Source organism: Euprymna scolopes, chromosome 35 (genome assembly GCF_053919585.1).
Source record: "Euprymna scolopes isolate OS-2025 chromosome 35, ASM5391958v1, whole genome shotgun sequence".
In the NCBI taxonomy this organism is placed as follows: domain Eukaryota; kingdom Metazoa; phylum Mollusca; class Cephalopoda; order Sepiida; family Sepiolidae; genus Euprymna; species Euprymna scolopes.
In genome coordinates this window covers 32,326,079-32,349,618 of record NC_136516.1, presented here as the reverse complement: position 1 = coordinate 32,349,618, position 23,540 = coordinate 32,326,079, and the positions used below count along the sequence as shown (strand labels likewise).

At 33.7% G+C, this 23,540-nt stretch overlaps 1 protein-coding gene across 6 annotated transcripts in view; it reads left to right on the top strand.

The window, feature by feature from the left end:
* The window catches only part of LOC145259796 (calcium-transporting ATPase type 2C member 1-like), a 204,110-nt gene that overhangs the window by 118,500 nt on the left and 62,070 nt on the right, over positions 1-23,540 (top strand). For all 6 annotated transcript variants that reach the window (XM_080117561.1, XM_080117562.1, XM_080117564.1 and 3 more), the window contains one exon: positions 14,989-15,189. In XM_080117561.1, coding sequence (XP_079973687.1) covers positions 14,989-15,189 — 201 coding nt within the window. The remainder of the gene's footprint in view (positions 1-14,988; positions 15,190-23,540) is intronic.

Below are 23,540 nucleotides of genomic sequence, written 5' to 3'. Positions count from 1 at the left end.
ACTCAAACAGAATTTAATCAATGAAGACGTCCTCAGCTGCACATAGGCAAGAAGACAAATAGGTTGTACGTACATATGCAACTCGTAAACATTTACTGGATGAAGAATCTCCAGTATGTGCTTTATAGATATAGCGAATGTCTCTGCTCTATCGATATTTTCATGGCAGGAGATCAACTGAGCTTTTATCCATACCCCCCCCCCCTCAATCTTTAGGACACTCGTCTAGCTACCGCAACTGCCAATAATTTCTCTTATCTATCTGTGTCTAAAACTAAACGTAAATTCCATGAGCTAAGTTTCTTTCCTAGAACTACCTGTCTGTGGAGCGCAATCCCCCGCAGGGCTGCTTCCCAGCTGACTATAACGTGGCTGTTTTCAAGTCTAATGTAAACAAGTTCCTGTTGAGCTCTACTCTTAAATAATTAAAAAAAAGAAGACCAAGTTCTATCTTTATCAATTGTCTCATCAGCCATCTGATATTCATTAACCCTTATCCTCGAGTGGCCTTTAGGCCTGTGTGTGCAGTCCATCTATGCTAACGAACATTGGCATATGCCAACTAACTTGTTAGCCGCAGCTGCTGTTTTAAGACTATGAGACGTGAATCAATGTGTACCTCTGGATCTTTTTCTACCTCTGTGGTTGCTAAATAAGTTGTGCCCATCTTGCCGAGATGTAGTAGATAGTGTTTGTCTGGATGGAAAATTACTTGCCACTGTTGTGACCACTGACGTAGATTGATAGTATTTTGCTGGAATTGCAGGCAATCTGTGATTGAGTCAATCTTGATGTAAATTTTAGTGTCGGCTGCGTAGATATTATCTTGATTTTTTTTTTTTTTTTTTTTTTTTTTTTTTTTTACAGACAGGACTTGAAAAAAAAAGTCCGGCTATGATTTATTTTTAATTATTAAACTTTTTGCTTAATTAAAACTATTTTTTTTTACACGCACCAAAACAATAGAACATAAACTGGCATGATTATCGGTTTCCTTTTACGCGATTTCAGGATTTGTAGCCCTCAATATCTCAACGAAGAACCCCAACATATTACTAACTCACTAAAGGTATTATAACATTCCACATATTTCATATCGAATGTGAAGAAAAAAGCCGTAAAAATATTTTCCCCATATAAATAGACAGAAACATCATTACAACCACTGAAGTAGATTGACAATGTGTACCCCCTAGATCTTTTTCTACCGCTGTGGTTTGCTAAGCAAGCTCACTTCCAACTTTTCACGGTTCAGCAGGTCAACACTCACCGAATTTCACTGTGTGCAGTCTTATTCAATCACTTGTTTCCAAGTTTTCCTTGGCCGGCCAAACTTCTGGGATTTTAGAAATTTATGCTTCCGCAACAGTTTTTCCAAAAAGTTCATCCAAAAAAATGGACATTTCGCGTGACCATACCTGCGGAATCGATTCATCCTTAAAATAACCTCCATGTTATGCAATTGTAGTGATTTCAGCAAATGATTCAATGGTTTACAAAGCCAAGATTTAATCCATGTTAATCATGATCATAGCAAGTGATTAAGATACACAACAACGATGCAAACTTCAGCTATATCTGTTTAAAAAAAAAAAGAAAAAAAAAAAGTAATCTTAATATTTGAAAACCATCAGCAGCATTGTTGTACCGTAGCCATTTTTATTGAGTCCCGTTAGTTAGCTGGGTCAGAGAAGGTGAACGGTGTCCTTGGGATGGGGGAGGGTTAGTTTGTTCTTTATTGAGCCAGGTTTAATTAAAGAACGTGAATAATGTTGAATGTTGATGTTTAATTAAGCTGAAAAGCACTTAAGGTTGTGACGTCAGGGACTTGACGTATAGGACGTTGTCATGTTTTTTTGCTGGTCAAATTTAGAAATGTCTCTGGAGGTGAACAAAAAATTGAAATGAAAAAAAATCTAAGATGAACTAAGACAAAACTATCTAAGGAATGTTGATTTTTAAAGGAGTTATTTAAAGATTCAGCAAAGTCGACCTAGATGTTTTTTTTTTTTTTTTTTTTTTTTTTTTTTTTTGTAAAGCCTTTGATTTGAAATATTTTTATTTGAAAAATTTCTTTTTTAATTAAAAGATTTCGATTTCCGGTCATGGCATCCATTTTATTTGTTAGGAATGTATTATTTACTGTTAAGCTGTATTCTCCCATTTCAAAAAGTAGTTAAGAGATTTGATATTTCGAAATAAGACAAATTCCACCATATATATATATATATACGATAGCGTATGTGTTACTTTGTGTGTCAGGCTTACATCTTTTTTCTTTTGAGTGGCTGTCATTTAATAATTGTGTCCTTCCATTTTTTGTAATAAATAATTTTTGCCAAGAATTCAGAAGTTTTGGTTTCGTTTTTGATTATAGATGATGGCACTCAACTCATCTTTTTTTTTTTTTTTTTTTTTTTTAAATCACTACCTGACATTGTTTTTTAACAGTCATGCTTACATTATTAATAAGTATTTTATATTTTCCCTGGGTAAAGCCAGGACACGAGACGTGCGAGTATTAAAATAAACATAACAAAGCAAACATTTATCATTATATAGTAATAAACAATGAAGATTTATGGTGACGTCATATTAAATATATAAAATTTCAACTTTCACATTATCTATATATCTATAAAAGTGAACATGTCTGTGTGTGTATGTGTACATTTCCCTATGCAATAACTCTGTCAATAAATAACTAACCTCTTTTTTATTGTTCTACACGCTACTGTGTTAATATATAAATTTGCTTAGATGAATATTTTTACAATTTTAACAAAAGGGCTAGAATAATATGATGGTGTCTTCATTCATGCTGAACGCCCACAGAATGCCCAGCAGCAATATATTACGTGTAAAAGATGCCGCTGTGGAATTTCCACAGGTCCCACTAGTATATATTAATATTTATTTGAAGGTAAATAGTTAGATTTGGTATGTAACTCTTTAACTTGGAATAAATATAAAAAAGTATTTTGCTCTTGTTATTCAGCACTATCTAACAACCTCGTTGAGTTCATTAGTTCCTACTTTTGGATATCTCAAGCTTGGATATATATATATATATATATATATATATAGATTGTAGTTTGCTTGAAGCATTGTTGAAGAAAATTATAAGGTAAAATTAAAAGCCAAGAACAATGCGAGATTTTTTTTTATATAGAGTAAAATTAAATGAAAACAAAAGAAATAAATTTCTTTTTTTGTTGTTTGTTTTTTCTTTTTCACACAAATTTTAACTCTAAACAACAGTCATTTTTTTTTTTCTGTTGTAACACCATTGAATACAACAGAAAAAAAAAATGACTGTTGTTTAGAGTTAAAATTTGTGTGAAAAAGAAAAAACAAACAACAAAAAAAGAAATTTATTTCTTTTGTTTTCATTTAATTTTACTCTATATATAAAAAAAAAAATTCGCATTGTTCTTGGCTTTTAATTTTACCTTATAATTTTCTTCAACAATGCTTCAAGCAAACTACAATCTACTTATATATATATATATAATAAGGAGAGATTTTGTTCGTCCAGTACTTTTTATCCTGCTTGAACTTTAAACTGAAGATCTCAAGATTTCCGTTTCGATTTATGGTCATGGCATTCACTTTATTTGTAAGGAATTTATTATTTTATTAATAATGCAATATTTTCCATTTTTAAAAGTACTTACGATTTCTGCAGTGTATTCATTATGTTTAAAAAAACGTGACAGACAGATAATCTTTTATATATATATATATATATATATATATATATATATACTCGGGTTTTTTTATTCAAAAGTAATGGACTAATGAATTCAACAAGGTTGTTAGATAGTGCTCAATAAAAAGAGCTGATAATACTTGTTTATTGTTATATAAACATGCTCACATCCCGCTGCTACAAATAGCCACTTGTTTCAATCAAACAACAGATATCATCAGGCAGCGACTTGACTATTCAAAAGTTCAATGAATAATCTTTCATTGAACTTTTGAATAGTCAAGTCGCTGCCTGATGATATCTGTTGTTTGATTGAAACAAGTGGCTATTTGTAGCAGCGGGATGTGAGCATGTTTATATAACAATAAACAAGTATATATAAAACTTTGAACATATTAGCTTCGAAATGCCATAGCCTAAAGAGGTTCACCTTCCATTTTATCTACTTTCCTTATTGAACTGACAAATATAAAGTTATTTACAACTTATATATGACACTAGAAAGTGAACATTGGGTTAACTTTTTAGTGGTCTCATCAGTCACTTTCTTTATTTTGTCTTTTAGTCCTCACATTCTATGAGTAATGTTTCTGACAAAGGGGTAAGAATTGCTGTTTTCTGAGTTAGAATCTATCATTTAAACCATTGATTAGCTTTTGGAAATAATAATAATGTCTTCTTGTGGGCCACTTGAGACTTTACGAAAATTATGGTCATTCCAGATGTTTGGCCACCTGCCAGTAACTTTTTATGACCAGTAATAAAACTGTCCATGATTTTCAAATAGGCTGACTCTATGATCTACTTGAAATGATACCAAAACCTCTATATTCCAGGGAGATGGACGAGGGTTAGGGGTCAGTTCATTTCAAGTCCATTTTTAATCTTATGCTTTACCGATGGACTGCTGGTTGAGATATTTGTCCGTTTTGTAAGTTTGCCGTTATGTGGAGAATCCAGGTGCCATAATTTTGAAATTAAACATTGTTGCTTATTTTTAAACAAGAGTTGTGACTTTGTTTTTGGAGGAAAATCGGTTCTTGTTCGGAATTCCCTCTACATTAAAAAAAATATATGCAAAGAAATATTTGTATTACTAGATGTACCCGGCGTTGCCCAATATTCAACTTAACATTACATTCCTTTAAAAAAAAAAAAAAAAAAATGACGTAAAATTAAAAAATGAGGGGTAAAAAAACAATACCTGTGCATGCGAGTATGTTTTTTTTCTGAACAGTTCACTTGTCAGTAAAAAAAAAAAATTAAAAAAAAAAAAATACTCCAGCTGAGATTGAAATCCAAACCTAGAGACAGCGAGTCAAGTATGATAACCATTAGACCAACTGAACACAATCTCAAAAACGTGTTTCCAAACTTAATTCTTAACATGATGTGAACGATTAGTTCATGTGCAGTTGTGAAACTGCAAACAGGCAAAAATCCGTCGGCCTTTTTAATGCAGCCCTTTTTTTTCGGATCAAAACGAATTAGTTTTTCACATGTCTGAATATCCTATATACCAAATTTCAAGTCTGTAGATCAAAAATTTGTTGAGTATATAGGTTGAAAAGTGTCCTCATACACACACATTCTCACTTTTATAGATATATAGACAAATCCATGACAAAGAAAAATATATTCCAAAAATCATATAAATTGATCAAGTCATTTTTAAATAAGAAAATAAAATTTTATGAGTAACAGAAGAGAGGTTGTCTTGTCTACCATTTTGAAAACAGCTTTAAAAAAAAAAAAACAATCAAAGGGAGATGACTCAATAATTCAAACTTGCAAGATTTATGTGTTAATGCCTAAAAATTTCCATTAGTTGCATAAAAGTAATTTTATTCATAGAAATAAAACTTGATCAGTTTACATAATTCTTGGAATATGATATGTTCATTTTGTCATGGGTACGTACATCATATAGATATTTATTTTTTATTTTATTTATTTATTTATTTATTTTATTTTTTTTTTAATATGGTGGGAATTTTAGGCAAGAACCAGAAAATCACTTTTTTGTTACAGCAGTGACCGAGACCATAAGACTGACACTATGACCAATATCAAAATCGAGCACAGAATTCAGGCAATGAGTGGACAATGCTGGTCTGTGCAGTGAATGAATAATATAATGCAGGATCATGCAAAGAGAGGAGGAGTTATTTCATGGAGAGAAAAGTGCGATTGAAATAAATGTATAATTCCCGAAAAAAGTATGCTATTTAACTTAAAATAATTACAACTTTAGAGAAATTTATATTTTGATCAAAGCCAAAAACCCATATTATTACCTTCGTGTTGGCTCTGACGAGAGTATAGCATTTGTTCTGATACTACACTTAAACTTTTCTGCCCTCGTTCAATGAAGGCTACATTTTTCTAGACTGGGGCAAATTTAATTATTTTTTTCTACCAAGAATACCCTTTTCGGGAGAGCTGAATTTTTTTTTCTCCATATTTGAAGCTGAATTTGTGTCTAAACTAACTCTTGTTGGAAGGCAAGTCTGAAATATGAGATTGTTACAAAATCGTTTTATTATTCCGAAACGTGAAATGAATTTAATACCTGGAATTGAAATATACTTAAAATATGAAGTTCTTCCAATACGTTTCCAGAATTTTTCGTATGGTTACTTTTATTGATAGTACACACATGAAACTCTAGTTTCCTTCAAAGTAATCTCCCTTGGTTGCAATGCACGTCGTATCAATCCAACAACTTCTGGATACCCCACCCCCACCGGAAGTCCTCTTGTGTGAGTGTGTCATCACAGCCTCTTTCATCTCCTCAATTGTCTCATAATGGCAGCCTCTAAGGTTTTCCTTGAGCTTAAGGAAAAACCACAGGTCAGTCTGTGACTAGGATGAAGTTGTGGACTGCTGCATTCGCGCAAATCTTCTGCATCTTCAGTTCACTGCAAATAATTGTGTGTACAGTTCCCACACTGACGTCAAACTGTGCGCTTATTGTCGCTATAGACGCAGGACAGTCTTTATCCATGAAATTCTTTATTTGGTCAATCCACTCTGGTTTTCTGATTTGCTTACTCCTCCCACACCTCTCATTATACTTTAGACTCCCTGCCTTCCTTGAATCTTTTATGCCACTCAAAAACTGATGCTCGATTCATGCAAGATGGTCCAAAAGCAGTCTGAAGCATTCCATACGTTTCTGTGGCATTTTTTCCACGTTTAAAACAAATTTTAATGCATATCGTTCTTCTAAAGTGTCCTCACGTCCAGATTGCATTTTGAAATTCACCAGCTGTGAAAATCAGGCTTTAGTAGGGTGTATTCCAAATCCTGCTGTAGCTGTTCATTTGAACCTGAAATCATTAAAATTGGTCAGCCATCTCATAAGATGTATAGCAATAACATACGGAATTTTCAAGAGTCTTCGACAATCTTAAATGCTTGTATAAAAACGTCTGTAAACTTATTGACTGTGCCTCATATGTTAGTTTGTTTTTTTCTTTCCTTCTTTTAGTGGCATTTTTGTATTTGTTCATGCAATAATTCTCCTCAACCTTTTATTTCCCCTCTGTTGTCGAAAGGTAGAATGAAATGTTTAAAGTTTGCATGTATGAATGTTGTTTTTGTCTGTGGAATATTTGTATTTATTTTATGCTGGTTTTATTTTATTTATTTTTTTTTTTATGCATCACCACAAGTTTTGTAACTTTGGTGATACCATTGGATCACGGGGAGGAATTCGTGTTGACGTAAACTAGGGAGACAAGCAAATGGTTGGGTGCCGGTTGTTCAAGCAATGCACAGAAAATGAAATGCTGACATTGTGTCCGAATTAATGATGAGACAATTGAAATATTTTTCCCAATTTCGATACGATTACCGATTCTGATTATAAAACTTAAAAAGTAAGATTTCATTGTTTTTAGGGGAGACCATTTAGCAGAAAGTACTCGCCTAATATATGAACATATATATATATATTTTTTACATGGGGGTCACCACTTATCAAGGCCCGAAGGCCACTCAGGGATAAGGGTTATTGCGTGTACAGTAATCAATGAGATAGTATTGTAGTAATCATTAATATATGTTGATTTGTTGATCTCTGTCAGTCTCCAAATTTTCAAACTCTATCTCCTCCGAAACTAAAGGTTGCAGAGCGACGCTAGGGTCCTCAAATGATTGGATTTTTTACAGACTGTTTTTTAATGGGTCTTTAACCCTTAAAATTGTTTTTAAGGGGTCAAAATTGAAAAAAATCGTTTTGTATATTTATCTTAGTTTATTTAAAATATTTAATTGGTTTATATGCGTGTCACATTGGTACAGTGGTAACGTCACCAGCTTTGAATGCTGTAGTTTCGGTTTCGATTCTAGCTGATGGCACCTAAATACTTTCATGACTATCATATAATAAGAAATCTGGACAAATTAAAATATATTTAAGCGTATTTCATGCCCAAGCAAAGCCCTCCCCTCCCCCACTAATTTACTTTTTTTTTTTTTTTTCACATGATGGCCACCACTTATCAAGGCCCGGAAGCCACTCAGGGATAAGGGTTATTGCAAGTACAGTACGTTAGTGTGGAGATTTGGTGAAGTGTTTACTTAAGGGGGGGGGTTCATTAGGAATTTGTTAACGTTGGACTTAAAGACATCCAGGTTGTAGTCAGGTGGGAAGCAGGCAGACGGAACAGATATATATAACTAGAATCTTCTTAATGTTTTTTATTGTGCTCAAGATTTTGATAAACTCCTTGTGAGATTTTTATCTATATTTTTCACTTGTGCCATTTTTTAGATGCGTTATTTTACTTTGCCGCTTTTCAGTGCCATTTTCACTTAAGTTCATTATTATAATCTTTAAATTTTAGTTTTATTGGTAAATTTAAAATGAATAGTTTATCATTTCATCATTAGTACGAACAACGGAAAATTAAGCGGACCCCCCCCCCCCAAGTTGAAAAGAATTGTTTTTGGAATCGGAAATACAGCTAAAAATTTTTTCTGATACAGATTCCAACACCTCCCAAAATTCTGATTCTCAATTCCGAATAATCGTCCTCACACTAGTTAGAATTAATAGCACATGTAAGATAAGATGCCTCCTCCGTTCAGTCTCAAGAGACAATGGCTACCCCCTGTTAGGGCAGCTGCGCATGTAATTGTGAGGCAAGGGTTGCAGAATCGCCAACCACCCCTTTCCTCAATCGACACTGCTTGAGTTCAGTGAAAAGAAGTGCTAGATGACTGAAAACAATGCAGAGATAAGCGGAGAGCACCTACAGCACCTGAAATTCTCAAATGGTGACCAGGTTCAACGTTGCTTAATTTTCGTGATCTAACGGGAACCGGTGTGTCAACATGAATTGTTACATGTAGTGACAGCTTTTAAAATGACAATATATCAGGGGAAAGAGTAGGAAAGAATGAATAATACAAATAATAATGAGTAGCAAAAAAACGCCTTTAAAATAATCTGGAAACAGACTGTAAGAAATTGGAATCAAAAGGAAGATGAATATTTTAGAACAAACAACAATGATAAAAGCAACCAAAATATTTTTGAAAGCGTTTCAATGTGCAAATCACATGAAATACGAAGGCTAACCTGCCCAAAACAATAATATACCTAGACCAAAGCGAACTGATGCAATTCTCTATCTATATAAAAGCCAAGTACGTCCAAGGATGGAATACTGCTGCCATATCTGGGCAGGAGCTGCTAAAAACAGCCTATCCTGCCTTGACAGAGTACAAAATAGACTTCGTGGCTTAGTGGGGGATGCCCTTTTCTCTACCCTGCAACGTCTCTCCCACAGAAGAGACGTTGCAAGCCTATCCTTGTTTTTATCGTTATTTCCATGGCAGGTGCTCGTCTGAACTCCAATCTCTGCCCCCCCCCCTCGCCAATCTTTTACGAAAAACACCCGTCTAGCTGAATCCACTGTCAAAAACTTTCCCCACTCTTTATCTATGTCTAAATCAAAACGTAGATTCCATGAACAAAGCTTCTTTCTTAGAACTGCACGCCTGTGGAACTCTGTTCCGTCTGCTTGCTTCCCTCCTGACTACAACTTGGATGTCTTCAAGTCCAACGTAAACAAATTCCTGATGAACCGCCCCCTTAAGTAGACACTTTAAATATCCACACTAACGTACTGTACTTACAATAACCCTTATCCCCGAGTGGCTTCCAGGCCTTGATAAGTGGTTACCACCCTGTAAAAAGAAAACAAAAAAAAATTGAACCTTAGGCTGAACAGTAGAGACCTAACACCGCTATTTACTGGGCCAACATGAATTGTCGCATGTAGTGACAGCTTTAATGTTAAAGCGACAATACATCAGGGTACGTACATCATAGGGAGTGTTGGTTTTTATGTATCTTACAAATGTTGTCAAATGAGTTTAGTATGGATTTTTCCAAAAGAGATGGTTTATGCTGACTTTTATGCTTGCCTATAAACAATAGAAATGGTGAAGAAGTATGGTGTGGTTTTCTTGAAGCATTGTTTAATGGATAAAGTGTTTTTGAAGGTTTACAATGTAGGAATGTACAATTGTTATGAGCAGATAAATAATAAATAATTAAAAATCTTTTTTATTTACCTGAATGTTTTTTTTCAACTGTGGATGGTATTTTTTTTTTTTTTTTTTTTTCATAGGTCCTTTCAAGTGTATAACTCATCATCAGTAGAGAAATATATCCACTGTCTAGGCTGTCAATAATCTGTATAAACTCTTGAGTTTCCAATATCAGAAAAGAAAGCGTTTTGATAAACTGACCAAACCCCCGCCATCCATAGGGAATATCCATTTTTCTTTCTGGATTGATGATTTATTTACAAATTGGAAAAATATTTCTTCAATATAAAGTAAAGTCAATCAATTGGTCATGAATAGCTTTCACCTTTACAAAATCAATATTTGGTTCGGATTTTTTTTTTTTTTTTTTTTTTGTTCATTACTGCTACATGCTAGTAAAAAAATATATTCTAATTTGTTTGAGGAATTATCAAACCAGAATAATTATCGAAATTAACAAAATAAGTCTGTATTTCTCAATGTAGAGTTATTTTCATGTAGTCAATTTTTTATGACAGTAGAACCTCGGGATATGGTGGTTCTAGGATACGTTATTTTCAGATTACGATGTGGAATGCAATGTTTTTCCGGACCCTGGTTCCTCATAGTGTTATTTATAATGTTATTTGATTATATACAGTAGAATCCCAGGACACAGCATTAAAAATTAGTAACAAAATACAGTACAGTATATAATACACATGTATGTGATTAAATAAAATCATAAATAACACCACAAATACCGTAACTAGGGGGCTAGAAAAGCATTATTCCACGTCATAACTCGAAAAAGCGTATCCTAGGGTTCTACTGTATTTTGTTAGTAATTTTTAATGCAGTATCTCAAGGTTCTTCCATATTTTAAAAAGGGGAAGTAACTCTGTTTGGAATGCCTTTTTTTTTTTTTTTTTTTTTTTTTTGTCTATTTGTATTATTTGCATTCTTCGGACTACTGTTCTCATCCTAAATGTCATTTTCACCAATGTTTTGGTCGATGTAACTTCCAACCTTCTTTCAGTTGTATCTTGTCAAACTCGGGAATCTGGACGGAATTCTGAATGGAACCATTTATTTAGTTCACAAGAGTAGCATGCTCTGGTTGATTCCAATTGTATCTTCGTGAATTACTTAGATCCTTTATTCAGTCATGGTTGACGAAATGAGAGTGTGCTATCCTCATGAGGTAAATACCAAAACGTGAAAATGAGATGAGAACAGTAGTCCGAAGAATCTAAATAATACGAATAATCAATCCTCATCTCAAAAATTCAGAAACTTTTTTGTTTACTTTTCATTTGTTTTTAAAGATGATGCATATATTTTTTGATATTTCATATTTATGAATTACTAGCCTGGGAGCCCGGCGTTAAGAAAAAAAAGCAGTCAATTTTTTTAAAACTTTGACCCTTAACATTTATTGTTTTGGGCTCAAATCAAGTTATTAAGTTAGATCCATGTCGAAGGAACCTATATCTAAAATTTCAAGTGTTTAGACCCAAAATTGTCGGAGGAGTTTGGCAGAGTTCTCAAAGGTCAAATCGTTGAACTTTGACCCCTTTACAGCCAAATTTTTGGCCGAAAACCAATTACAAAGATTTTCCCAAATCTCAGTACCCTGTATATCAAATTTCGAGTCTGTAGACTTAAAATTGACAGATATTATGTCGGGAAATGTACACACACACACACACACACACACTTTCACTTTTATGGATACTAGCATTTCAGCCTGTTTGGAGGTGTATGTTGAGCAAAAAAAAAAAAAAAAAAAAAAAAAGTGGTAGTAGGAAGGCAGGCTCAAACTCGTACTGCGAAAGAGGAAAAGAATGGGGAAAAAACGTGAAAAATGATCAACACCAAACTGGAAGTGACGTAGGTTTAAATTAAGGCTAGACAATCAAAAAGAGGGGATGACTTTCGACAATATCGGCAAAAAAAACGACCCCCCCCCCTGGTAGAAAAGTGCCCAGTTGACGGTGAAGAAATTAATGTTTTTAGCCAATTTTTTTATATTTTTTGTCTGAATGGTCGAGCTTAAAAGCGATACTGATCTTGTGAAAATCCTTCGCTGTGTCAAAAATTTTAGGCAGACATGCAAACATACATACATTTATATATTGGTAGCTCAAATTTTCAACCCAAACCGATTAAAAAGCTTGCCCTATCTCTGAATACCCTTTATGTAAAATTTCAAATGTTTAGACCAGAAATTGTCTGAGTAATTTGGTAGAGACCGCAATCGTCAATTTTTTTTAACTTTGATCCGTATTATGACCCCTTAACATTTATTGTTTTGGGCTCAAATCAAGTTATTAAGTTAGATGCATGTCCAAGGAATCTATATCTAAAATTTCAAGTGTTTAAACCCAAAATTGGAGGAGTTTGGTAGAGTTCTTAACGGTTAAATCGTTGAACTTTGACCCCTTAACAGCCAAATTTCTGGCCTAAAACGGATTACAAAGATTTCCCCAAATCTCAGTACCCTATATGATAAATTTCGAGTCTGTAGACTGAAAATTGACAGTTACTGTGTAGGGAAATGTACACAGACAGTTTCACTTTTATAGATATATGGATATAGATTAATGAAGGTAAAAAATAATCTTGTGAAACAGAATATGAACAGCTAACATTAAATAGAAAAGAATCATTGTTGAAAGCATGTTTTTTTTTTGTTTTTTTTTTAAGCCAAATTATTTATGTATTTTTTAAAAATTATTTAATTATTCGCATTCACCCCTAACAAGGCTTAGACGTATGGGGCTACTATTTGGGACCATGCCTAGGAAAGATTAACAAGATATTGGTTTACATTACATTTAAACTTCTGCCTATCAGTACTGTCAGGGAAGCAGGTAGCAGGAAGGGAATTCCATTGTCTAGCTGTTTGAGGGAAGAAACTATTAGCATAGAAAGCTTTCTGGCATTTAGGGATCTCAACAGTGAAGGGGTGAGATTTTGTTGCTAAGCGAGCTTGTCAGGGATATGTATGTAGAGGGGGGCACAAGTGCAACAAGTTCATCCAGAACACATTGGTCCCATCTTGAATTTTATTCTCACAAATGTTTCAGCCGATGCAATCTCTCTTCCTTCAGTACAGGCAAAACTCAAAATAGAATTGCGAATTACTTAGTCATGATGGGGTAAAAGTCCTGACAGGTTGATAACATGTTATCCTCATGGATTAAATAAAGGGCTCCGTTCCAAATTCCATGCGGATTCCCGAGTTCGATAGAAATACCTTCTTCGGATGCATCGTGTCAAATTCTTGAATCTGTACAGAATTTTTTAACAAAGTCCTTTATTTCATGCACAGGGGTAGTTTGCTCTCATTTCATCATCCATGACCATATAAAAAGCTGAAGTAATTTGCAATATTCTTAGTGTCACCTGCACTGAAGATTGAAGCTATAACTTCCTTAAGAACTAACTCGTAGTTAACACTTATATCCGTTATGCCACAGGTCATAACAGACCATTCGTATATGAATTTTATGGAGTTCATGCATATTTATTTATTTTTTTTTTTTTACAAAGAATGTCACCAATTATCAAGGCCCGGAGGCCACTCAAGGATAAGGGTTAAGTGTTAGGTAGATGGTGATTCAGGATCAGTCACGTTGGAAACTTGGGTAGGGTAAGATTATCTAAATGGATGACTCGATAGGAATTTATTCATATTACACTTGAAGACTACCATGTAATAGTCAGGCAGGAAGTAGACAAACAGTATTGTGTTCCACAGACGGAAAGAAACTCTGCTCATTGTTTTCAATGTGTAGTTTTATGTATTATTACATATTACTTGTGTTTACATTAGAAAAAATATTTTTATTTGTAAAAAAAAAAAAAAAATCCTCATGAAATATTACGTTTTTTTAATTTTTGAGATGAGGATTGATTATTTGTATCATTTGAATTCTTTGGACTACTGTTCTCATCTTGAGTGTTATTTTCACAATGTTTAAGTTAATGTGACCACGGACCTTTTTCAGTTGTATCGTGTCGAACTCTGGGAATCTGCATGAAGTTTTAAACAGAACCCTTTATTTAATCTACAGGGGTAGCATGCTATTGTTTTGTCAGCCATGATTGGGTAGAAATTCTATGTAATTCACAATTGTTGCCTGCACTGAGGATTGAACCCTCAGCCTCCAGAAAAGTGTCAATTACAACTAAATTTACTAAGTACTCTATTCACTACTCCACAGGTGCTTGCTTATGGAACAAGAGCAAGCTACTCTCATGCATTAAAGGGTTTTGTTTGAAATTCCATACAGATTCCAAGAGTTCAACAAGATACACCTGAAAAAGATTGGAGGTTACATCAGCCGAAACGTTTTTAAAAATAGCATTCAAGATGAAAACAATAGTCCGAAGCATCTAAATAATACAAAAAGAATTGTTTCTCGTTATATTTCAATGCATGGCATAATCACGTTGACACACACGGTTCTTGTTAGATCACCAAAGTTAAGCAAGGTTGAACCTGGTCAGTACTAAATGGGTGACCATTTGGGACTTTCAGGTGCTGTATGTGCTCTCTGCTTATCTCGGCATTGTTTCCAGTTGTCCTGAATTTCTCCTTGCCATTGGACTCAAAAGTACATGCGCAGCTTCCCCTACAGGGGGTATCCTCTGTATTTTGAGACTGAATGGAGGAATCGATATTTCAAGAAATCTGTATTTTTTTGTTTTTGTCTTTTCAGAATGGAGAGAACGAGATGATGACCGTTTTGACAGCCGAGAGGGCATCTAAGACATCCTACCAGGATGTCTGCAATGCTCTGGATGCAGACCTCAGCATGGGTCTATCCCATGAAGAGGCTGCCAATCGGAGAAGGGTGCACGGATACAATGAATTTGAAATCTCCAAAGGAGAACCGTTATGGCGAAAATATTTGGGACAAGTAAGTTTATTGTTTATCATTATTTTTTTGTACCCTCTCCTCTCTCTAACTCTTTCTCTTTTCTTTATCATTATTTTTTGTACCCTCTCCTCTCTCTAACTCTTTCTCTTTTCTTTATCATTATTTTGTGTACCCTCTCCTCTCTCTAACTCTTTCTCTTTTCTTTATCATTATTTTTTTTGTACCCTCTCCTCTCTCTCACTCTCTCTTTTCTTTATCATTATTTTTTGTACCCTCTCCTCTCTCTAACTCTTTCTCTTTTCTTTATCATTATTTTTTTGTACCCTCTCCTCTCTCTAACTCTTTCTCTTTTCTTTATCATTATTTTGTGTACCCTCTCCTCTCTCTAACTCTTTCTCTTTTCTTTATCATTATTTTTTGTACTCTCTCCTCTCTCTAACTCTTTCTCTTTTCTTTATCATTATTTTTTTTGTACCCTCTCCTCTCTCTCACTCTCTCTTTTCTTTATCATTATTTTTTGTACCCTCTCCTCTCTCTAACTCTTTCTCTTTTCTTTATCATTATTTTTTTGTACCCTCTCCTCTCTCTAACTCTTTCTCTTTTCTTTATCATTATTTTGTGTACCCTCTCCTCTCTCTAACTCTTTCTCTTTTCTTTATCATTATTTTTTGTACCCTCTCCTCTCTCTAACTCTTTCTCTTTTCTTTATCATTATTTTTTGTACCCTCTCCTCTCTCTAACTCTTTCTCTTTTCTTTATCATTATTTTTTTGTACACTCTCCTCTCTCTAACTCTTTCTCTTTTCTTTATCATTATTTTGTGTACCCTCTCCTCTCTCTAACTCTTTCTCTTTTCTTTATCATTATTTTTTGTACCCTCTCCTCTCTCTAACTCTTTCTCTTTTCTTTATCATTATTTTTTTGTACCCTCTCCTCTCTCTAACTCTTTCTCTTTTCTTTATCATTATTTTGTGTACCCTCTCCTCTCTCTAACTCTTTCTCTTTTCTTTATCATTATTTTGTGTACCCTCTCCTCTCTCTAACTCTTTCTCTTTTCTTTATCATTATTTTGTGTACCCTCTCCTCTCTCTAACTCTTTCTCTTTTCTTTATCATTATTTTTTGTACCCTCTCCTCTCTCTAACTCTTTCTCTTTTCTTTATCATTATTTTTTTTGTACCCTCTCCTCTCTCTCACTCTCTCTTTTCTTTATCATTATTTTTTGTACCCTCTCCTCTCTCTAACTCTTTCTCTTTTCTTTATCATTATTTTTTTGTACCCTCTCCTCTCTCTAACTCTTTCTCTTTTCTTTATCATTATTTTGTGTACCCTCTCCTCTCTCTAACTCTTTCTCTTTTCTTTATCATTATTTTTTTGTACCCTCTCCTCTCTCTAACTCTTTCTCTTTTCTTTATCATTATTTTGTGTACCCTCTCCTCTCTCTAACTCTTTCTCTTTTCTTTATCATGTTTTTTTTGTACCCTCTCCTCTCTCTAACTCTTTCTCTTTTCTTTATCATTATTTTTTGTACCCTCTCCTCTCTCTAACTCTTTCTCTTTTCTTTATCATTATTTTTTGTACCCTCTCCTCTCTCTAACTCTTTCTCTTTTCTTTATCATTATTTTTTGTACCCTCTCCTCTCTCTAACTTTCTCTTTTCTTTATCATTATTTTTTGTACCCTCTCCTCTCTCTAACTCTTTCTCTTTTCTTTATCATTATTTTTTGTACCCTCTCCTCTAACTCTTTCTCTTTTCTTTATCATTATTTTTTTGTACCCTCTCCTCTCTCTAACTCTTTCTCTTTTCTTTATCATTATTTTGTGTACCCTCTCCTCTCTCTAACTCTTTCTCTTTTCTTTATCATTATTTTTTGTACCCTCTCCTCTCTCTAACTCTTTCTCTTTTCTTTATCATTATTTTTTGTACCCTCTCCTCTCTCTAACTCTTTCTCTTTTCTTTATCATTATTTTTTGTACCCTCTCCTCTCTCTAACTCTTTCTCTTTTCTTTATCATTATTTTTTTGTACCCTCTCCTCTCTCTAACTCTTTCTCTTTTCTTTATCATTATTTTGTGTACCCTCTCCTCTCTCTAACTCTTTCTCTTTTCTTTATCATTATTTTTTTGTACCCTCTCCTCTCTCTAACTCTTTCTCTTTTCTTTATCATTATTTTGTGTACCCTCTCCTCTCTCTAACTCTTTCTCTTTTCTTTATCATTATTTTTTGTACTCTCTCCTCTCTCTAACTCTTTCTCTTTTCTTTATCATTATTTTTTTTGTACCCTCTCCTCTCTCTAACTTTCTCTTTTCTTTATCATTATTTTTTGTACCCTCTCCTCTCTCTAACTCTTTCTCTTTTCTTTATCATTATTTTTTTGTACCCTCTCCTCTCTCTAACTCTTTCTCTTTTCTTTATCATTATTTTGTGTACCCTCTCCTCTCTCTAACTCTTTCTCTTTTCTTTATCATTATTTTTTGTACTCTCTCCTCTCTCTAACTCTTTCTCTTTTCTTTATCATTATTTTTTTTGTACCCTCTCCTCTCTCTCACTCTCTCTTTTCTTTATCATTATTTTTTGTACCCTCTCCTCTCTCTAACTCTTTCTCTTTTCTTTATCATTATTTTTTTGTACCCTCTCCTCTCTCTAACTCTTTCTCTTTTCTTTATCATTATTTTTTGTACCCTCTCCTCTCTCTAACTCTTTCTCTTTTCTTTATCATTATTTTTTGTACCCTCTCCTCTCTCTAACTCTTTCTCTTTTCTTTATCATTATTTTTTGTACCCTCTCCTCTCTCTAACTCTTTCTCTTTTCTTTATCATTATTTTTTTGTACCCTCTCCTCTCTCTAACTCTTTCTCTTTTCTTTATCATTATTTTGTGTACCCTCTCCTCTCTCTAACTCTTTCTCTTTTCTTTATCATTATTTTTTTGTACCCTCTCCTCTCTCTAACTCTTTCTCTTTTCTTTATCATTATTTTGTGTACCCTCTCCTCTCTCTAACTCTTTCTCTTTTCTTTATCATTATTTTTTGTACCCTCTCCTCTCTCTAACTCTTTCTCTTTTCTTTATCATTATTTTTTTTGTACCCTCTCCTCTCTCTCACTCTCTCTTTTCTTTATCATTATTTTTTGTACCCTCTCCTCTCTCTAACTCTTTCTCTTTTCTTTATCATTATTTTTTTGTACCCTCTCCTCTCTCTAACTCTTTCTCTTTTCTTTATCATTATTTTGTGTACCCTCTCCTCTCTCTAACTCTTTCTCTTTTCTTTATCATTATTTTTTTGTACCCTCTCCTCTCTCTAACTCTTTCTCTTTTCTTTATCATTATTTTGTGTACCCTCTCCTCTCTCTAACTCTTTCTCTTTTCTTTATCATTATTTTGTGTACCCTCTCCTCTCTCTAACTCTTTCTCTTTTCTTTATCATTATTTTTTGTACCCTCTCCTCTCTCTAACTCTTTCTCTTTTCTTTATAATTATTTTGTGTACCCTCTCCTCTCTCTAACTCTTTCTCTTTTCTTTATCATTATTTTTTGTACCCTGTCCTCTCTCTCACTCTCTCTTTTCTTTATCATTATTTTTTGTACCCTCTCCTCTCTCTAACTCTTTCTCTTTTCTTTATCATTATTTTTTGTACCCTCTCCTCTCTCTAACTTTCTCTTTTCTTTATCATTATTTTTTGTACCCTCTCCTCTCTCTAACTCTTTCTCTTTTCTTTATCATTATTTTTTTGTACCCTCTCCTCTCTCTAACTCTTTCTCTTTTCTTTATCATTATTTTGTGTACCCTCTCCTCTCTCTAACTCTTTCTCTTTTCTTTATCATTATTTTTTTGTACCCTCTCCTCTCTCTCACTCTTTCTCTTTTCTTTATCATTATTTTTTGTACCCTCTCCTCTAACTCTTTCTCTTTTCTTTATCATTATTTTTTGTACCCTCTCCTCTCTCTAACTCTTTCTCTTTTCTTTATCATTATTTTTTGTACCCTCTCCTCTAACTCTTTCTCTTTTCTTTATCATTATTTTTTTGTACCCTCTCCTCTCTCTCACTCTTTCTCTTTTCTTTATCATTATTTTTTGTACCCTCTCCTCTAACTCTTTCTCTTTTCTTTATCATTATTTTTTGTACCCTCTCCTCTCTCTAACTCTTTCTCTTTTCTTTATCATTATTTTTTTGTACCCTCTCCTCTCTCTCACTCTTTCTCTTTTCTTTATCATTATTTTTTGTACCCTCTCCTCTCTCTAACTCTTTCTCTTTTCTTTATCATTATTTTTTGTACCCTCTCCTCTCTCTAACTCTTTCTCTTTTCTTTATCATTATTTTTTGTACCCTCTCCTCTAACTCTTTCTCTTTTCTTTATCATTATTTTTTGTACCCTCTCCTCTCTCTCACTCTTTCTCTTTTCTTTATCATTATTTTTTGTGCCCTCTCCTCTCTCTAACTCTTTCTCTTTTCTTTATCATTATTTTTTGTACCCTCTCCTCTAACTCTTTCTCTTTTCTTTATCATTATTTTTTGTACCCTCTCCTCTCTCTAACTCTTTCTCTTTTCTTTATCATTATTTTTTTGTACCCTCTCCTCTCTCTAACTCTTTCTCTTTTCTTTATCATTATTTTGTGTACCCTCTCCTCTCTCTAACTCTTTCTCTTTTCTTTATCATTATTTTTTTGTACCCTCTCCTCTCTCTAACTCTTTCTCTTTTCTTTATCATTATTTTGTGTACCCTCTCCTCTCTCTAACTCTTTCTCTTTTCTTTATCATTATTTTTTGTACCCTCTCCTCTCTCTAACTCTTTCTCTTTTCTTTATCATTATTTTTTGTACCCTCTCCTCTCTCTAACTCTTTCTCTTTTCTTTATCATTATTTTTTGTACCCTCTCCTCTCTCTAACTCTTTCTCTTTTCTTTATCATTATTTTGTGTACCCTCTCCTCTCTCTAACTCTTTCTCTTTTCTTTATCATTATTTTTTGTACCCTCTCCTCTCTCTCACTCTTTCTCTTTTCTTTATCATTATTTTGTGTACCCTCTCCTCTCTCTCACTCTTTCTCTTTTCTTTATCATTATTTTTTTTGTACCCTCTCCTCTCTCTCTTTCTCTTTTCTTTATCATTATTTTGTGTACCCTCTCCTCTCTCTAACTCTTTCTCTTTTCTTTATCATTATTTTTTGTACCCTCTCCTCTCTCTCTAACTCTTTCTCTTTTCTTTATCATTATTTTTTGTACCCTCTCCTCTCTCTAACTCTTTCTCTTTTCTTTATCATTATTTTGTGTACCCTCTCCTCTCTCTCACTCTTTCTCTTTTCTTTATCATTATTTTTTTTGTACCCTCTCCTCTCTCTCTTTCTCTTTTCTTTATCATTATTTTGTGTACCCTCTCCTCTCTCTAACTCTTTCTCTTTTCTTTATCATTATTTTTTGTACCCTCTCCTCTCTCTCTAACTCTTTCTCTTTTCTTTATCATTATTTTTTGTACCCTCTCCTCTCTCTCTAACTCTTTCTCTTTTCTTTATCCAGCAACAAAAGTTGAAGTTGTATAACAAAGCCCTAATAATCAAACACACCTTGTTAGCAATCGTCTGTCTCGGGAGAAGATGGTCTAACATTGGAGCTACATAGCCTATGCTAGGTAATATGGGATGATAGCTGTTGCCCATGTAGCAGTTCCTTCACCTGCCCACAATTCCAAAGGAAATACAGTCGATACAGCTTGGCTCTAACTGTGCCGTCAGTCAGGCCACCTTAGGGACTCCATCTTCAGATTTTCTGTCAGAGTTTACTTCCTTAGCCTTTTCCGAAAGGCCACGGAGGTTTTGAGCCAGAGTTGCCTTCTCTTCTCCTAGGTGAGCTATCATCCAAAGTTGACGAGCCCCATCTGCTGGAAGTGGCTGAATTTAAGGTGTCATTGGACTGCCTTTGCCCCTTCTCTTAGTACAGGGTTCGCAGTCTTGAAATGTCCGTGAATTATGACTTTTACCTTGAAAAGCTCTTACTTCTATTATTACCTTGAAAATATGGAAAATGTCCTAAAAAGACCTTGAAAATCGTATTTTTTATGTCCAGTAAAAATTTGTTGGAATATTAAAAAATAACATCAAAATAAAAATCCTATGAAATTTGGTGGCCCTGAGATACGTTTTTTTCAGGTTACGATGTGGAATACGTTTTTCTGGACCCTGGTTATGGTATTTGTCCTGCCTTACAGTGTTATGAGGTTATTTGATTATATACATGTGTATTATATACTGTACTGTATTTTGTTACTAATTTTTAATATGTACTGTATAAAATTTTGCTTAGGCCCTGCAATATGGTGGTTTCACTTTACGATCCCAACCCTGGAGCAGATTAATGCCGTATCCCAGGGTTCTACTGTATTAATATGTAGATACTATTAAAATGTTTTTTAAATATTGAATATAAAATCGAAATACAGTGTTCCGAAATTGCATCATATTTTTGTAGATACAAGAGTTATGTCCCTTTTTCATGAAACTACCCAATGTTTTCCATATAATAACATTGAGTAGTTTCCTGATAAAAAGACGTGACTCTTGTATTCGCAATATCGGAAATTCAAAATTTAAAAGTAAAGCCAATTCAGCGTAGACTAAATTTACAATGGGGAAAATAACATTTAATTGTGTTTATATGGGTCAGAAATGTAAACACATTATTTTGTATGTAAATGAAAATGACTTTTCCTGTTGTCAATTAAGTGGTTTTGTTTTATATCATTGTTTATATATCAAATTTTGTTTTGAAAACTTGAATTTTGTCTGGAAAAGGCCTTGAAAAACTATAAAAAGCCTTGAAAAGACACGTTGAAAATCTGTACGAACCCTGCAGTAAAAACAGTTTCGTCAGGCGTAGTAGCTAAACTACATGAGAAGACTATTTGAGATGCACACAATGAGGGCGTTTTTTTAGGGAGAAGAAGCTTTCAAGTGTTGTCACAACCAAAGATGGTATTGGGATATACCCACTTTATGAAAATGGGAGCCCTCCCTCACCAATTAAAAAAGGAAATATTTTCCGAAAGTAAGAACTAGTACTATCCAGATTTTTGTTGGGTCACACAAGGATAACACGTTCTTCATTTGTTTAGAGAACAGCAACAAACAAAGTTTTGTTTCATAACAAACTGCGTCATACGTTTCTCTGTCTTTGTGTGCATAAATAGTAATACCAGCAACCATAACTTTCAGCGTTGGACAAGGCGCACGCTGCTACTTAATTTGACACTCAGTCTTTAAATCAGTATCAGTAATAAGTAAATAGGAACTCCAAGCAAATGAATATTATATATATATATATATATATATATATATAAATAAAAAAAAGAAAAGTTTTTTTAATATAATTATCCACTGAAACGTGTTTCGTCGTCTACGACTCCTCAGAGTGGCTGAATCTAGCGAGATTCGAAACCAGGTCAACGTCAAACTGAATCTGATTATTTAAGGTTTAGTAAGTGTATCTTGTGTTGTTTCTGATTTTTAGTCAGACATACACCTATGTACACACAGACAAAAAAAAATATGATTATATTAAATTAGCAGGACTACCTGACGTTGCCTGGAGCAAAATTGTAATGTATTTCTATTATAAACCTCTATCTCTCTATACTTTTATATTTGTTATTTTTGTTTCCCCCTCCTCCTTCTCTTTCACCTTTACCCGTCAAAATAAAACTTGTATAACTGGATTTCCAATAAAATTTTCTTTTTAAAATGGTATTTTAATATTTTTGTTGTGATTTGCATATTAAAAGAAATCACTATTTAAATCCGGCTATCAATGACAAAACATGCCGGCATAGCATGCCCGTTGGTGGTAGATCACGTTTTGCAAATAAACAGTCGGGTGTGTTCACATAAATACTCAAAGCGGAAGTTGTATCCATCGACGACGTTTCTATTTTTTTTTTTTTTTTTTTTTTTTTTTTTTTTTTTTTTTTTTTAGCTAATCAGAAAAAAGAATTTGAACACCTGCACGTCTTTCCAGTCAAAAGTTAGAATATCTCAAAGTTGACGCTTTGTAGTACAAAGACAAGTAAAGATAGAAACTGTGTTCAAACGCTATTTAATAGCAAAAATATTAATTTATTTTGTCCTAAAATTTGAAAAGAATTGGATAAAAACTTTTTATGCTAGAGTTGATGGAAATAGTGACAAAGGCATAGAAACACGAGAATTTTTGTGCGTTGTGACGTGCACATAGAATCTGTAAACAAAGTGTTCGTCAACTAACTTATGCATGTGGAACTCTGTTCCGTCTACTTGCTTCCCTCCTGACTACAACTTGGACGTCTTCAAGTTCAATATAAACAAATTCCTGGTGAACTGCCTCCTTAAGTAGACACTCTAAATATCCACACTAACGTACTGTACTTACAATAA